The 17,692-nt window shown below is 34.7% G+C and overlaps 1 protein-coding gene across 1 annotated transcript in view; it reads left to right on the top strand.

Moving 5' to 3' along the window:
* The window catches only part of SEMA3A (semaphorin 3A), a 202,685-nt gene that overhangs the window by 36,373 nt on the left and 148,620 nt on the right, over window positions 1-17,692 (top strand). Inside the window, exon 2 of the mRNA XM_047096879.1 lies at window positions 16,566-16,723. Within this exon, the coding sequence (XP_046952835.1) occupies window positions 16,566-16,723 (158 nt within the window). The remainder of the gene's footprint in view (window positions 1-16,565; window positions 16,724-17,692) is intronic.

Here is a 17,692-nt window from a genome sequence, read left to right as displayed (position 1 = left end):
GATTCCAGAGGATGATATGAAAAAAGTGAACAAAAAACCCACAATAAAAGGTCTTGTAATTTATAAAATTCCAGTTGGAAAGAAATTGTCTAGAAGCCTTAAAAAGTTGGAATCATTATAACATCTTCAGAAAGAAAAGACGTTAAAGATATTTAGACATTACATCATTCTTTTTCTTTTTAAGTTAGCCTAAGAAATATTTAGGAGCAGGTATTTTACATGTAGAGTTACAGAGGCAAAAAAAAAAGTCATAGACTCTTGCCAGTAGCTCCATCATAAATCAGATGTAGATTTAATATGATACGCAGAACAAAAACTGAGCTTTCAGAATCTTCCTTAACCCTACAGTTAAACTGGATATATTTGAAAGTAATTATATTTTGCTGTTTAAATGTAAGGCAAATGTTACCAATATAACTTAAAATCTCAGATCTCATCATCAAATAGAATGCACACTTTTAAAACTTTTCTTGGGTATTTTAGAGTAGAAATATATTTAAAACATTTTGACTTCAATCATTTTCATTCTCCCCTACATAATTAAAATAAGCTAATGAGCATACAGAAGAAGGAAGTGTTAAAGCTGAGAACTGCATTTGGTAACTTCTTAAGGGCATATTTGATACAAGTTGACACAATTTCTCATCTACCCAAGAGAAATTCCCCAAGTGGAAAAGATGGCCTATTTGAGGTCAAGTGTTTTTGTCAAGTTATTTGGAAAGAACGAGGCACACCTGCCCAAAGCACATCACCTTCTTAAAATATAGAAGCTATAGACTAGGAAGGTATAGAGTTGATGAAAGCTAAAATACATTCAAATTCTCCCAGAAACTTTGGAGTAACTTAAAAAAAATCTATGAAAACCTAATGGGACTTGAGCACATTTGAGTCTAATTAAAAGAGACACTATTTTATGTAGTCCTGGATATGCTGATCCAACCATAGGAGGAATCCTGCATAATGAAAATCTTGCATGGGAAAGAGTGTTGATAGATAGGTCTTGAGTTGGAAGTATGAGGTCACTAGTTTATATCCTGAGGAGAAACCTGGACATAGTCCATGAAAAACAGCTGCTTTAGTAAAATGTAATGTCTTGCACACAAATGGAATTAAACTAGCTACTGTCATTTTTAAGGATTCCACAAGTCTCAAAGAGAGGTGGACATTTGGACTCAAGCATTTCAGACATGCTATTCAGCATGAAAATATAATTTTCCTTGACATAAATCAATAACGGAAAAAAATACATTGCAGTCGGAGTACATACTTTATGACTTGAATTATTTACATTTATTGAGACTTACTTTCTGGCCTAGAATATGAGCTATCTGCGTTTCATGTTTACTTGAAATGGCTGTATATTGTATTCTTGTTTATTGCAGGTATTTTACAAATGTCAACGAAGTCAAGAAGGTTGATAATCTGTATCCTTTCTGTACCTTTACTATATACATATATACTTGGAAGGGTGGTCTGCCAATTATTTGAAGACGATTGTTGAGATCTCTGAATATAACGGTAGATTTGCCTCTCTGTGTAGTTCCATCGATTTTTACTTATGTACTTTGAGGCCTTTTCCTTAGGCGACTAAACATTTCCGACCGTTACGTTCACTTAAAAAAAAGTAAACATTCAGGTTTTTTTTGCCCCTGTCAGCCCGCGTAGAACTGCAGAGATCTCGCGAGATCTGGCTTTTTCTGGGCAGAATGTTCCGACTCCCTGGCGGAGTTGTTCCCGGAGGTTTTTGTGAGTCCGCTTACCTCTCGCCTGGCTCACCCTGCCCTCCAGCACTTCCATTAAATGCTGGTCTGTCTTATTATTTTAATATGTTTACAAGGGTATATTATTTATCATTTTAAAAAGGGATACTTTTTAAAACCCAAAACACCGCCCATCCCCCAGTATTAGCTCCGTAATGGATGTTTCCTACAGCGCCAGAGAGAGCCAGGCTGTACGCGCGGGTAGGTAATTCACGCTCCCCGCCCGGGGCCCGTGGGGGGAGGGGTGCGGGTGCTCGTGCCCGGTTTCCCTGCACCCGCCGTTCTGGGAGCTGGCCTGGTGGACTCAGGAGTCACAGGAACAAGAAAGCCACTGCACAGCAGAGGGAATCAGGTTGCCCGTAGGCCCAGCTGTAGATAAACCAGCTTGGGACATACAGCAGGTGCTCAAAAAGCCACTTGGGATTTGGAAGCTGCTCCCTGAGCAGGCTTTGCTGGAGGTTTTTCTACACCAACTCCTTCCCGTGCCAGGGACAACGCTGTGTTTAAGGAGTATTTCAAGGTAGCCAGCCAGCACTCCCAGATGCATGATTAGGGAGTAGAGGAGTTCCAGAATTTGGTGCAGGTGTGAAAGGGGCGGTACCAAGAGCGGGGCAGTGAATAGCGCCCTAGATGTGAGTTCTAGGCCTCACTGGGCCACTGCTTGACTTTGAGACCTGGGTGTTCTCTTAGTATTGGGGCCTGCCTTTCTGATCATTGTTCACAAGGCTTACTTTCCCCAGTAGGCTGGCAGCAAGGCTCCTCGTCCTTGAGAAGGGCCTGCCAGCTTGGCTGGCGGGAGGATTCTGAATGCAGTGATTAATTAGCCATGTCAGCCAAGGGTGCAGGAGGGAGGAATGGCCGCAAGTGTGCTAAGAAGTTGTCCTCTCCCATCTGAATGCTTAGTCAAGACTGGTTCTGCTTGCTTAGCAAAACATCATGTGACAGGCACACAAGCTGATGGCCAGCACACAGGACTGTGCTACAGTGTTGTCAACTGCCATAAAGCCCCAGCCAGGCTCAACACACAGGACCGGGTGCCCTCCTTCGCTGGGCCAGCTCTGGGAAGGCCCCCCACTCTCACTAGGACAGACAGACACCTGTCAGTCCTCAGGCCTGTATATATATCAGAGTAATGATATAGCTATGTGCATATATCTGATATATCTTACAATATATACAATAGTTAAACTATATGCCATTTTACAAGAAAGTCTTGGTCAAAACTGTGCAGATACAGATACATTTTAAAACCAAAAAGAGAAAAAAAACAAAAACCAAGCACTCTTTTGAAACTCATACAAAACATAAAGTGACTTTTGTTTTACTTTTCATTTCTAGACATATGATTGCAATTCTAGGAAACTGTCCTATTTTTTTATTCAGACAATGCCTAATAATCATTAGCTGAATTAGATATTAAATATTTGTTACACCAATTTCCTAACATTTTTTGGTTTCTGTTTACCTTATATTAAAAATAAGTTAAAATCAGATTAAGGAATCTACCAGAAACATGGGATGTTATTATTACAATACTGTTACCCTCCAAAAATATACAGGAATTGAAGGCAAGATGACAGCACAAAGAAAGGAATTGGTCTGCATTCACTTTTCAGAACAATTAGCCTGGAAAATGTCTATCATTTAAAAATAATTCCAACCAAACTATTTTCTCTGTTTAATATCCTGGTATTTATCAATAAGTAGCATTTTTAGTAATCAGAGTCTTCTATTAATATGGTAGTATCTCCCTGAATATTTCTTGAAAGTAGGAGTGCTTTTACATTAAAAAAAAATATATCATACAAGGTTGGGAAACAGGTTTAGTAGTTTCCTTATGTAAATTTACCCACAGCTAGACCTCCAAAAGTCTTTTAAGGTCTTAATTTGAAGTATAATATAATATATGCAGTATTCTCCCACATTCCAGCTTCTCATGGAATACTTTATTCCATGGAGCATCAGAGGAAATTAGTGTTTTATGGAACACACCAGTATAGGATCCTTCATTCATTAATATGTATGTTTGCTTTCATTGGGCAAAGAGATAGCTTCAACAGTTCTTGATGTATAACTAATGGCATGTAAATGTCACAGAAAATATGTTCTAACTTTTGTTTGGAATATTCAAGATTGTTTATGCTTTTCCAGTTTATCAACTGTAGAAGGTAGGGAGGAAATAAAATTCTCTATAATTAAAATTAAATTTCACTAAGGTAGTATTTTGAACCCCAAATAGTATATGTGCATTAAAGGGAAAGCTTATTGTGGAATTGCTTACTTAACAAAACACAAATATATTTAGTAAAAGATTGGCCACAGAAATAGTGTAAGACCAAGTATAAGCATCCATTTAGGCATAGAAATTAAAAAGTGCATATTTTTATCTTTTATGCATTTATCCTTCAGTAAGAAAATATGCATTTGTATTCCTATTTTGTTGCCCTCACATGATTATAAGGTAAGAGTTCCAAGGTCAGTGATAACTCTGCTGCAGTGTATATTAAATCAATGTGTGTATTTTTTCTGAATGTTACAAATCAACTACTGATAGTTCAAAAGCTCTCCTTTTCTTTGATGTCTACAAAGATGATAACCAACTGTATGTATGTGGATGATGTGTCTTTCCTGATAGACCGTCTTTTGATTTCGCTTCTGTTGATAATTGGTACTTTTGCAATAAGAGCATTCTCAACTACCTGAATCAAGACTTTCATAGCAATATCACTTACTGGTTCTTGACAGCTAATGAAGTGGCAAAGCAGGGCTGATAAACTCCAGAGCCTATCAAGAGAGTTGAGTGTAACATTTTTTAGATTCTGATTTCCTAAATGAGGTGGAAGTCATTAAGTTCATCAAACAAACTCAGCTATGAACTTTTAAACTACTTTCTTGAGTTTTTAAAGTGGAATTTCTTCCCTTTGAGTACTTAGAAATGATAAAACAACAGTTATACTTGAGAAAACTAGAAATTTTTTCCTTGATTTTGTAATTCTGGTTTTTACCACTTTTTGAGTCTTACCAGGAGTGGCATTTAGCCTAACAAGAAACAAATGCCTGTTTTAGATAATTGCCTTACAAGGAAATAAAAAATTAAAAGAAATATTTAAAATCTTGGAAATGTTATGAAAAATGTTTTGCCACTTTGGAACACAGCAAAAAATGAGACCTTGGCTTCTAAAGCAAGTTTTCTGAGGTGGGAGTACATAGGTTCCTATTTTTATAACAATTTATTGATTTGAAGAGAAATTAAAATAAATACCTGTATTTGAAGAAATATTCTAATTTTAAAGATAGAAAATAATTGTCAATTATTTAATCCAAAACTTAGTAATAGTAATATTATAAAGAAATGATTGGCAGAGATAATCTTTTAACTATTTACATGCAAAAGAAACCAGTAACAGGAAAAGGTAAGAATTCAGAAATTGGGGACCTTAGATAATGTTATGTGACTCTTTCATGCTCACATAGAACTGCTGTGAGGGTTTCATTAGAACTTAATAGCACTAATAACACTTTCTCTCCCTGTGTCTTGAGGCAAATTTTCCCATTATTCTCTGTATTCAAACTAATGGAGGAGTCTCATTTTGAATGTGTGTTAAGGCAGGGATTAAAAGGAGATCATATGTCACTTTAAACAACGTTTATTATTTATCATTCATTTTAAAATTTTTATTAGTGTTTTGGTTTGGTTTTTGTTGTTTTATGAAAGGGAAATGGTAATGTTTTTGATGAAGTGTAGAAGAAGCAAGTTTAATAAGAAATTGACTTATGCTGCTTTTTTTTTTGCCCATTCTAAAAGAGATAAATCGGGTTCTGAATTAGACTTTTGTTCTTGGGGGGATAAATGTCTGTGTGCCCTGCATTGGTCCCGGGAATGTTGAATGTCTGTTGTCCTCCTGTTCAGCCCAGAGATATGCTTGATTTTAATGAGCCCTGGGAAAGCAAGGATTTTCAATAAACATGCTGGATTCTTAGTTTCATTCTAGGGAATCACTGAATTGTCCTCAGGGCTCTTAAATCAATCCTGGCTCACATTATTTTTAATTGTAATCTCCACATATTCCAAAACATGACCCAGTCTTAGAATACACTTATAGCAGAATGTGTTTAGACAATAAAATTTAACTTGTCTCATTTTCTATATAAGATAAAATTTTTAAATTATTATTTCTTTCTGTACAAAGTACATTTTAGAACTAATACCGTGAGATAATTTTTGTAAAAAAAGAAAATATTTGGGCAGTGTAGAATATAGGAAAACTTAATTTGCCCTAATTATCTATGTAATAATCAATCCCCCCTTTTATTAGGACGTTAGAGTGGGAGAGAGCCAAAGCATAAGAGACTGTTAAAAACTGAGAACAAACTGAGGGTTGATGGGGGGTGGGAGGGAGGGGCGGGTGGGTGATGGGTATTGAGGAGGGCACCTTTTGGGATGAGCACTGGGTGTTGTATGGAAACCAATTTGTCAATAAACTTCATATATAAAAAAAAAAAATCCCCCCTTTTATTTATGTATATAGAAAAATTATAGAATGCCAGTGAAATCTTATAAACCTACTTCATTAAAGCATCTGACTTCTTTTGATTAATAATTTCTGAAATGTGCCCACTCCAAAATTAAACACATTATTAGGGGAAACATAATGTGTCATCATTAATAGGATTATTATTGTCACTAAGATCAGAATAGACTCAGAACATACTGTATGGTTTCATCTAGAGATCTTTTGAGTTCATTAGTTTTCAACAAACACCCTCCTCTTCCATCTCTCTTCCACCCCTCTGCAGGAAATCTGATTCAAACAGAATCCTTTTATGGGCAAGCCAGAAGCCTTCATAATCAAAATGTATCTATTCTGGTTAAAGCAGTGGGACATGCCTAGGTATGCCATATGAATGCTCTCCCTATTCCCCATATCCCCCTCAAAAGACAATAAAATAAGCTCTCAGGTGAACCAACTTCTACTTTAACTGACAAACTCAAATTGCGTTTGTTTGTGACACCCAGACACCATGCAATTTAGAGAATGAAAAGACTAGAGGAATAAGGGGAGCAGGATAAGATATGGGTAATCTAACCCACATACCCTGTTGTACACTCATAAACACGTTCATTTTATCCACCTAATCAGAAATTCATCTACTCATTCATTTGATAAACATGTAGTAAATATCTTTTGTCCACAGAATCTAAGTTTTAGGTAATTCCTATCCCCAGACACACAGACATGCTCCTCTGATTTGGTTACTGGATTGATCCTTGAGAGTGTCCATATGATCTCCTGGACTTCCTTGTGACCTTCTCTCTCTTCCAACTCTGAGAAATAGATTCTTACCTCAGTCAAAAAGGGACACTCATGAACACTGAAGTAAATATGTTCTCTGGAATGGTCACACTTCAATGTATCAGTTCTTGTCAGTGAATAAGGAAGGTTTCTTTCCTCCCATAAGCATATCATGGAGTGGAAATGATGGAAAAATACGGATGAAATACTCATTTTCTTTCTTAAGTAAAAGCTCATTTTCTCAACATTAGAAAAATTCAGAGAAATTCTTAAGCAGTTTTTTAAAAATTCTTACAGTGGGTATATATAAAAGATAACATGTAATAAGTGGTTTATAGCTATTTAATTCTCCATATGTGAATGTTGTCCACATTTTTGTTACTGGAAAATTAAAGTATATAGTGTATAAATATTAGAAAACATTTGCTTTCTGATAGCCATTTGGAATATGACAGCTATTTCAAGACCACACTGAAATATATGCTATGGCATGTGTAAATGATTGACCAGAACTGCCTGACAAATCAGACTTTCGGGTGTGTTCTTTAGATAGGCTTCTTTTTTGTTTTCTTTAACTTTGCTAATGATAATACAATTCTTGCTACTCATAGGCATTTAATGAACATTTACTGGTAATAGAAACCTGCCTGTAGAGGAGCCTCATAAATAATTAAGACCTAAAGACAGAATCAAAAACAGAGTTTCGATCTCTGGATTACTAGCCTATCACCCAATGCACTAAATTAAACCAGTGTGAATTATTATAAAAGAAAGATCTATACTTTAATTGGAGACTTTTACTGACTAATCATCTTGCACAGAAATAAGTGATCAATTGTAATACAGGGTTTTATTAATCACTTTTAGTCACATTAAAACATTTAGTTGCTTTATGTAATAATGATATTTAAATTCATTTTTTCCAGGAAGAAGTAAAAATTAGTATCTTATATTAGATTTTTTTTCCTCATAAATCGTTAGCAGCTTTTATTTTTTGAGCAGATACTTGTACAAAAACTTACCAAAGATCAGGCAGAAAAAAATTAGGAGAAAAATTAAAGTCTTGAGTTTTCTAGAGATTTATTTAGAAAGAACATTAAACTAAGAGCCAGGAGAATTTAATATAAACCTGGCCTCTGCAACTATTCATTGTAAAGTCATTTATGCTTTTTTGTAAATGAAAGTAATCAGACTTTATAGTCTAAAGGTTTTTTTAGATCTCAAATTCAATAATTAATTAAGTAGATGGTTAGCCATTTCTTCTACAGATAATTAGACTCATATAGCACTGTGATCACTTTATATATAATAATCCTCTGTATGTATGTGGTTAGAACAGTATCTTGCATTCAAGTGTTACTTGTGATGATGGTGGTGGTGGTGGTGGTGGTAATGCCACCTTTGTACTTTAGGTATAATTTCACTTTTTATGGACATTTTCCTATAATAGCCTTATGGATTCCTAGAGTTTGTTTCTGTAATTAAGAATTTGAGGAAACAACTTTTATGATTTGTTAACCTTTTGATTACTAATTCGATCCTACCTGGAGTATATGAAGGTATGTGCCAGATTTCAGCATTCCGTCTCGAAACATTTCATGCTTTTGCTATATTGGACATGTTTTCTTACTAATTTGTGGTTTGATATTTCTTTGGGGTTACTTCCTCTCTTCATTTAAGACCGATATTCTTCTCTGTTTTCTTATTCTTTTCTTTTTTTCCATGTGAGATTCAAAGGAAAGTGATAGAGTAAAAGTGCCCTTTTCTCAGCTTGTTTTGTAGAAAATTATTCTGGAGGTAGCACTAGCATGGTTTGTTAGTGTAAACCTACGGAGGAAGTTCTGTTAGAATATAATTATAAGAATCAAAGGAAGAAATTATGAGGAAATGAATTATGACACTGACAATGAGGATGTAAGCAAAGGAAAATACACAAGAAATTATTGTAGCATTTAACAAAGTGGAGTGATGGATTGGACCGATGGATGATGAAGAGGCTCTGGGTTACATGATTGAGTGATACCTGCATCTAGTTTTAAACATACAGAAAGGTGATGATGTCAGTAATGGAATGAAGAAAAGGGAGTGAGTTCTGTTCAAGTCCTGCAAACTCTGACATGTTTGTACAATATCTACATAGAAGTATTTGGTAAGCCCTTGTTTGGTCTTCAGAGGGAAATCTGTCTTGGAAGATAGACATTTAAGACATGTCAAAATCCTGCTAGTGACCAAGAAATACCTGTAGAAAAGATCACCCATGGAGTTATTACTGTGTAAAAAAAGATCAAGTACAGAGAAAATAAGATAAAGATTTAAGAGACTACCAACTAAGGTGAGATATGTAATAGTAAGAAATAACCGAACTTACATTTTTTTTCTCAATAATCTGTTCTTAGCATTCTCAAAGATTCTCCCTTCTTAGAGATAGAATAGGGTAAGACCAAAAGAACCGGCCCCAGGTGTCAGATGGGAGTGGATATCTTGACTTTCTACCACATAGTCTCTGTGACCTAGGATATTTCCAATATCTGTCTGAGAAAAAATGAGACTGAGAACTGTCACCTCATAGTCTTGTTATGAAACTTTTAATGAATATACCTATAAGTCATTTAGCAGTTTTTGGCAATAGTAGGCAATTAAAACTGTACCTTATATTTTACCTTATTTCTGTCTCCTGATCATTATCATGTCCTGTGCATGGAATGCTCTGCCACACCTCATCCTGCTGGTCAAAGTCATATGTTACACATTTTTTTAAGGCCAGGATTAATCGCCAAGCTCTTTCCCCAATGAGTATCCACTTTTCCATGAGGCATTAATTTCTCCCTCCTGTTAACTTTCTTAGCTCTTATTATTCTTCATGCTGTTCATTTAGTTTTTGCTTCTTTGAGGGCATTTGTCTTTCCATCAAGATTTTATTACTCTTTATATTCCACATACTTCTTAGCCAATGCCTGTGTATTATACACAGTAAAGACTGGGTATGTGCTTGTTGAATTAGATTAGTCTGTAGGAAGTAACTCTCCATACATATGTTTCACATTGTAAAAAGTGAAAAACAGATTAATATCACAGATAGGCCTGCTCTTGAGTTTTACAAGCATATTTGAGGAAAAATACATTGTCTCTCACTGACAATATAGTTCATTGTGTGGCATCCAGAAGCTTAGAAACTGGGTTTGCGCTGGTAACGGACCTTTGCTTGTCTAAAACTCAAATGTGGGCACCTTGTACTTTGATTAGGGAGTCTCTCCAAGTCAACTACAAATAAGAAGCACCTGAGAAGAGAAGGGAGAGTCCTGCCATAAATTCAATGTGTTAGGAGACGTTAGAGATCAGACCCTTGGCAAATATAAATAAATAAGTTGGAAGAACTTGGAGAAATGTTCTAGGCAGAGGTGGGGGGAGTTGTGTTTTACAGAGTGTTGTGGCGTCTGGCATAGACTGGAGAAAGTAGTTAATGTAAAAGTTACCATCGGACCAGGATGTAAAAATTGGATGCACATTTCAAGTATTTACTAGTAATGAAATTAGAAGATAGATTTTTCTAAGTATATTTGAACAATACATACCAAACTTTGTGAACTGAGAGCATATACTCAGCATCACCAAATAAATAAAAGCGTGTAGATACCCACTAACATTAGCTATATCTATGTAATGACAAAATACACTGGCTAGAAATGCTGTGAGTAGAGTTCACCATTCACACAATTTATCTTAGAGAAGCAGTTGCCAAACATGTCTGTGGAAAGGTACTTCTCTTCTGTGTAATAGTCTTTAAAAATAAGTCCTTGGTGAAATAAAGTAGTAAAAATAAGGTGAATTTTTCTACAATATAAATTTATCCATATCCAAGGATTATCCTTTTTGTGTGCTTCTTCTTGCTCTTTTTATTAAATAAAATGCCTCTTTTTTGTATGAAATGATATGACTGTCAATAGTACTTGTTTCTGTTATTTTTATAATGCAACAAAAAGTTGCCAACTTTCATTTTAGCTCCTATTTTGCTTTAGAAATAATTTAGTTTTTGAAATTTAAAAAATAATCTAGGAAGCACTGAAATACAGCATCTAAAACTTTGGACCTCAGTGAACCTTCCAGTATTTACAAATATCTGGATATAGTCATCATTTAGTCAAAATATTTGGCTTCCTATAGTTCCAGCCTTTGACTACTTTAAATGGGATCTTTGTTCTGTGAAAGGACAAAGTTCAAGTCATAGAAAAAGGACATGAGGCTAAAGCCATGAATGAATACAGGCAATTAATTTGAATCCAGTAACTGATGGCATCCTATTACCTTTCATGCTATAAAACTTAGAGGAAGGGGTAAGGAAAGAAGAGAGAAAAAGAGGAAGGAAGAGCAAGAGAATGAGAAACAATAATGGAAGTCAGAAATATAAAGAACAGAGTGGCTATTGTTTGATTTTGAAGGTCAGACAGTTCTTCATCCTATTATAAAAATGTCTAGTTCTGGGCGGTCTTACATTCTAGAAATTTGTATTCATTTCATTGCCTTTTGAGAATCTGACCTGGTTATTGCAATACAATAATCTGTAGAAATCTATTTTTGTCCTAACGATAATCAGAACACCACAGGAACTATCCAGCTTTATTATGTAGAGGTCAGTAGTCATGTATGATTTTGATATAAATTTTCCCATCATTTTTTTCGTTTCATACATTAAAATAAACATGAGAAGAACATCAGCTCGTAAAATAATTTTTCAGTATCTTAATCTACTGATAATAATTACTAACAATGTCTTTTTTTCTCTATTCAAATAAAGCTACATAGATTATGATGAATTCAGGAAAAAAGGCAGATCTCAAAATTTATAAATAAATAAGTAGAATGAAAATTAGAATTGACATGAGGGCCGCCTGTGTGTGGCTCAGTAAGTTGACTGACTGACTCTTGATTTCAGGTCATGATCTCACAGTTTGTGAGATGGAGCCCTGTGTTGGGCTCTGCACTGACAGCCCCAAGCCTGCCTAGGATTACCTGCCTCCCTCTCTCTGCCCCTCCCCAGTCACTTGTGTGCTCTCTCTCAAAAATAAATAAACTTTCAAAGAAATAAAGATGCATTAGAAAAGATCATGGTTCTTCTCCCATAATTAGTTGGTGGGCTCCTCTAATTAAAATACATCAATTATAGTTTCATTTCTTCTTTTGCTCATGTTATTACATTAAAAATAGATATATGGACTTTATATATATGTGTCCTGAATTTCATAAGACTGTTTTATGGAATTATATCACAAGAGAATGTAATCTATTTGTAATTGAACACTCTGCTGCTTGAAATCATATGAAATGATTCCCATCCAGAACATCTATATACACTTAATGCTTACTGTCTCCATTATCTTATAATGGTGATAATAGTTAGCACTATTGAGCAAAAACTATTTACTCTTTGATTGGTATAGCTTCCATTTTGTCATTAAACAAATTGTAGACGCTAAGTCATTTTTGGAAGCTGAAATAAATAGAATGCTTATTTAATCACTTTTCGTATTTCAGAATAAAAAGTTCATTAAAGAGTGCTTGTTTGAAATGGCACTTTTGATTACAATTGTACATTGACTTCTCTTTATGGTTGACACAACGTGTAGAGGTTGAAGCAATGTCTCAACCAGGAAAAAGCTGAATTACACCAGAAAGAATTAGTGTCTTTACATGCTTTGGTCTACCAGATTCATTATAGTCAAATTGATTCTGTAGAAATTTAGATTGTTCTCTAATGTTTGTTGCTATTTTCCTGGATGTGAACATAGGCAAGATATGAAAAGGTAGTTGAATATTAAACATTTCACATTTTTGAATACTTATTTTAGTTCCAATTCTAATTTATGTCACACTAAGAATTATAAAATAGAAGCTGAAAAGAAAGTCCTAAAATTCTGAAGGAGTAGAGTCAAAGTTGAAGTTATTTAATATCAGGTATAGCTGAATGTATCTACATATAGGGAAAAAAACAACAAATTTAAAAAAGGAAAACAGAATATTAAAGAATATGAGATCTATCTAGATGTAGAGAAAACGTCTCTGATTTTAACCTAGGTATTTTTTTCCCTGGAAAGTGTTGAGATAATCTAAGCAATCTAGAATTTGCTGTGACTCAGTGTCATGAGAGTCTCAAAAAGACTCTTTTCTTGGTTGTAATGAAATATAAAAAGTCCTTGATAGAGAGGAACATCTAAAGAAATTGGAGCAAAAAGGAATGATTAGGCAAAATCAAGTATATTTGAAAGTGATGGAAAACACAGCTGCTAACCCATACTCCAGGAAAATATTGTCTCTTTGTTTAATGAAATGATCTAGCACTAACATATTTTTAAAGTGTAGTTTGTTTCTGTAGTGATGTCATACATAAACCACTAAAGACTTTTCTCTAAGTTGTCTGTACTGAGTAACCAATCATTCTCCCTGAACGAATTTACAAAATTCAACCTGTAATGTATTTTTTAATTGGGTGAATATTTTCATTGTTTGGAATTATAATATAGATAGGCACTACATTTATTATTTAAAATTTAGGTTATAGAAATTGGCAAACCAAAAAAATATTTCACTGTTTTTAAAAGGACCTTTATATTTCATACTAATGTAAATCGAAAGTATATTGGTTTTCTTTATCCCTTTACAAAATGATAATGCTAATGAGTTAGCATATTTGGTAAGATAGGTAGAAAAGTATTTTTTTCAGTCTGCTACATCTGGACCTTAATTTCCTACTTCTGGTCAAAAAGATTGACCATACTACTATTTCACCTCTACTTATACACATAGGTGATTGTGTGCTTTACTATGCAAATTATTGTTCTAAGTATTTAACATGAATTACCTAATTTCACCTTCACAATAGCTCTTAGAAGATATATTATTAACCCCATCTTCCAAAATCTGAGGTCCAGGTAGCATAAGGAATTCATCCTAGTTTGCACAGCTAGTAAGTACTATGATGATACTTGTGTTCTTACCTGTAACTGGATGACTCTGCGTTCTCTAGGTATAGTAGTTGTCTTCCCATAACTTTTTCCACTTGATGCTTAGACCTCCCTTATATAGTTCTGTGTGTTTCCAATTAAAATTCACCTTTGTGTCTCTTGAAGGACCCTCCTATTGGTTAATATTTATGTAATTGTCTTGGCTTAGACTTACCTGACTTTTCAGTTTGTCTAGCTCCCTGTAGTTTTGTTTCTCTTGTATTGGGGGGGGGGATTATTATAGATTTTATAATTGGAAGGAATACTGAAGGGCACGTTCTCTATTTGATAATTATTATCTCTTTGAACAACCATTAAGTCAGTCATTGAACATGTCCAGTAATGTACCCTTGCCTTTTACAGTAGCCGTCCTCACACAGCTCAGGATGCCGGAAATTTCAGTCTTATATTCATTCTCTGTAGCATTGAGTATTTGCAATAATTCGGAAAGTGGTGACAGGATGACATTTAAATTCAGATACCATGTAGTGAATTATGGTTTTTTTCTCTCTGGAAACTAATAGCTCTCATTTATTTCAGACGTCACTCATGTGAATGAAATTCTCAAATTGATTCCTTCCTTCCCTCCCTCCTTCCTTCCTCCCTTCCTGCCTTCCTTTTCTTTCCTTTCTTCCTTTATTATTATTTTTTTTAATGGGTGTGGAGGGTGGGAAAAGGCTAGCCCAGTATTATACTGTTTTTTAATGAATTAATTAGAAAATCACATTTTAATAATTTTAACAATTCTTATAATTTTGTGTAGTAGATGGATGGATAGATAAATCCATAGAAAAAATATACATTCGATTTAATATTTAAAGACCTGGTAATGTGGAAAAGAAACCATGTGAGTTGTGGATAGTGAGCTATTAATTATAGATTTCCTGACTTGAGGGGATGTTAATTCTGGTAGATAAGTCATTTACATATAGTTAATGTAACAGTGTGATACAAGTTATAGGAGTAATTTACAAAGAAATTATAAGAATTTCTTGGGGCTTGCACTTGAACTAGCTCTTATGGATGGATACTCTTTGTGGTGCCTGGGTGACTCATTTGGTTAAGTGTCTGCTTTCGGCTCAAGTCATGATCTCACGGATTGTGGGTTCAAGCCCCATGTTGGCCTCTGTGCTGACGGCTCAGAGAGTAGTGTCTGCTTCGCTGTGTCTCCCTCTCTCTCTGCCCCTCCCCTGCTTGTGCTCTATCAAAAATAGATAAACATTAAAAAAAAAAGAATGGATACCCTTGTCAAGGTGGTATATAGTTGTAGATGTCAAGAACGACGGCAGCAAAGGCTAAAAAGTGGACAACTGCAGATACATTTTCCTGCAGGGTAGAGGACGTGAGGGAGGAGTACTGGGTTGGGGTGTAAACTCAGATGGTCTTTAATGCTAAATTAAGGAGTTTGAACTTTATCCCCCACTGAAATAATATTTTTGGTTATATGGAGAAGGCGGTAGGAGAAATATATACAGCAAGGAAACTTACCGTAAAGCTAATGTATGGGGGACAGGACTGGGATAGAGGAAGGGTCTATATTGCTGCTTTCTCTCCTTGGAAAACACATTCTGCATTTTGTGGGTGTTGATGAAAGGGTTCAACTATGTGTGCCCTGGACAAATCTGAATAATCGATTCAGTACACAGTTTTGGAGAATCTTCAGCGTTTCCATCCCATGGGAGGGGATTGTGGTGGTATATGTAGATAATTTTGACTGAGGCTGATGTGTAAAAAAAACAAAAAACAAACAAAAAAAAAACCTCTTTGTTGATTATCAACAATTGCCTTTGTAATGCAAAGGTGGACTTACAATTAATGTTTTTATTTGAAAATATTTCTTCACTTAGGTATAGGTCTAAAAGTCAGGATTTGCCCCTTAGCAAAAGCAAATAGAAGAATGATAATAAACTGAAAAATTGAAGTCAGTAAAATTCATATAACTTACGTTTTTATGAAAACGTAACTTGGCTTCTGTATATATGTCAGTCACAAAATATTACAAAAGATTTAGATGGTCAAAAAGACATGTAAAAATTCCTTAGTAAAAAGAAGCCTCAAACAACCTAGGAGGTTCAACAGTGTTTCCCTCATACTGCCTCTGCTCTGTTGGCCTGCTTCGCTTTTCCTTTTAGATAATGATTTGGAACAAATGAAACCATTTAAAAAAACCTTTGTAAAATTAAAGACATTTTATATACAATACTGAGCATTTCATTTTATCATTACATGCACAGAGATTTCATTGGATCAGTTGTGCAGAGGAGGTATTTCTGTTCCTTTCTTCTGAAGAAGTATATGGTATTGTTATGAAATCAGCAAGCTAATGAATATGACTTCCATTTCCATGAAATGTAAACAAACAAACAAACAAAAATGGCTCCTGTATATTTCTTAGTACCATTAAGAACAACCACTGATTTGTAGCTACAGCAGGCCGTAGATTGCCATGTACCAATAGTCCATGCTCATGTAGGACCTCACATTAACACCCAATGTCTTGCTTTGTTACCTTGCAGAAATGTTGGAATCCAACAATGTGATCACTTTCAATGGCTTGGCCAACAGCTCCAGTTATCATACCTTCCTTTTGGATGAGGAACGGAGTAGGCTGTATGTTGGAGCGAAGGATCACATATTTTCATTCAACCTGGTTAATATCAAGGATTTTCAAAAGGTATCTTTATTCTAATGTATACACTGTAGTTTATTTAAAACATCTCAAGCTATTTAACAGTGAATTCTCTAGCTGTTTGATAGTGTTACAACTGAAAAAAAAACTGTTTAAATTAATAATTTTATTTTTTCAGATGCAAATAAAAATAATGCATTGATTTGATTATCACAAATCAATGGATGCAGTAAACCATAAAAATCATCAAGGACAAAACCATAGTATGTTAAATGATCATTTTAAGAAATACTGACTTAAGCTTATCCTTCCATAGTTCTATCATTTTTCCTGTGTAAAACTAAACATCTGAACCATTATATTTATATATCATAATTGATGTCATTTACCGTGTGTGTGTATATGTATGTGTATGTATATATCGCTATATTGTCAGCAAATGCAGAGTTCATCAGTCATTTTACACATGCCTAATCTGGTGTGTCACCTGTTTTTGTAAATAATGGTTATTGGAACACAGACACTCATACATTTACATATTGTCTATGTTTGCTTTCATTCAACAATGGCAGAATTGAATAGTTGTGATAGAGATCATCTGGCTCACAGAGCCTAAAATATTTACTATCTGGCCTTTCAAACAAAAAGTTTGCCAAACCCTCATCTAGAAGATCAGTTTTCAGTGTCAGATCTTTACAAATGTGGTCATTTAGACACTTGCAGTCTATCAGTTTTGTCCTTACTCTTTACCATGTTTTTGGCTTCTTTAATTAATAAGCTATACAGTTTGGAAAATAAACATGGATTGAAAAATCAGTGCAAATTATGCTACTGAGTCCATATGCTGCACTCAAAGTCAATTATTTTTTCATAGTATTTCCAGTCATAATTCTCTGAGGAACAAAAATCTTTTATGTAGCGGCTTTTGTAGGAGTACTAGTATAACATATTTTTTTAGAGTACATATACATCAGTTTTTATGTATGTTAATTTTCCTTCTTATAGGACTTTAGA

The sequence above is a fragment of the Lynx rufus genome, unplaced genomic scaffold (assembly GCF_022079265.1).
Source record: "Lynx rufus isolate CCGP_SWC_20201006 ecotype Redwood Valley unplaced genomic scaffold, mLynRuf1.p SCAF_4, whole genome shotgun sequence".
Lineage (NCBI taxonomy): Eukaryota > Metazoa > Chordata > Mammalia > Carnivora > Felidae > Lynx > Lynx rufus.
This window is presented reverse-complemented; position numbering and strand designations above follow the sequence as displayed.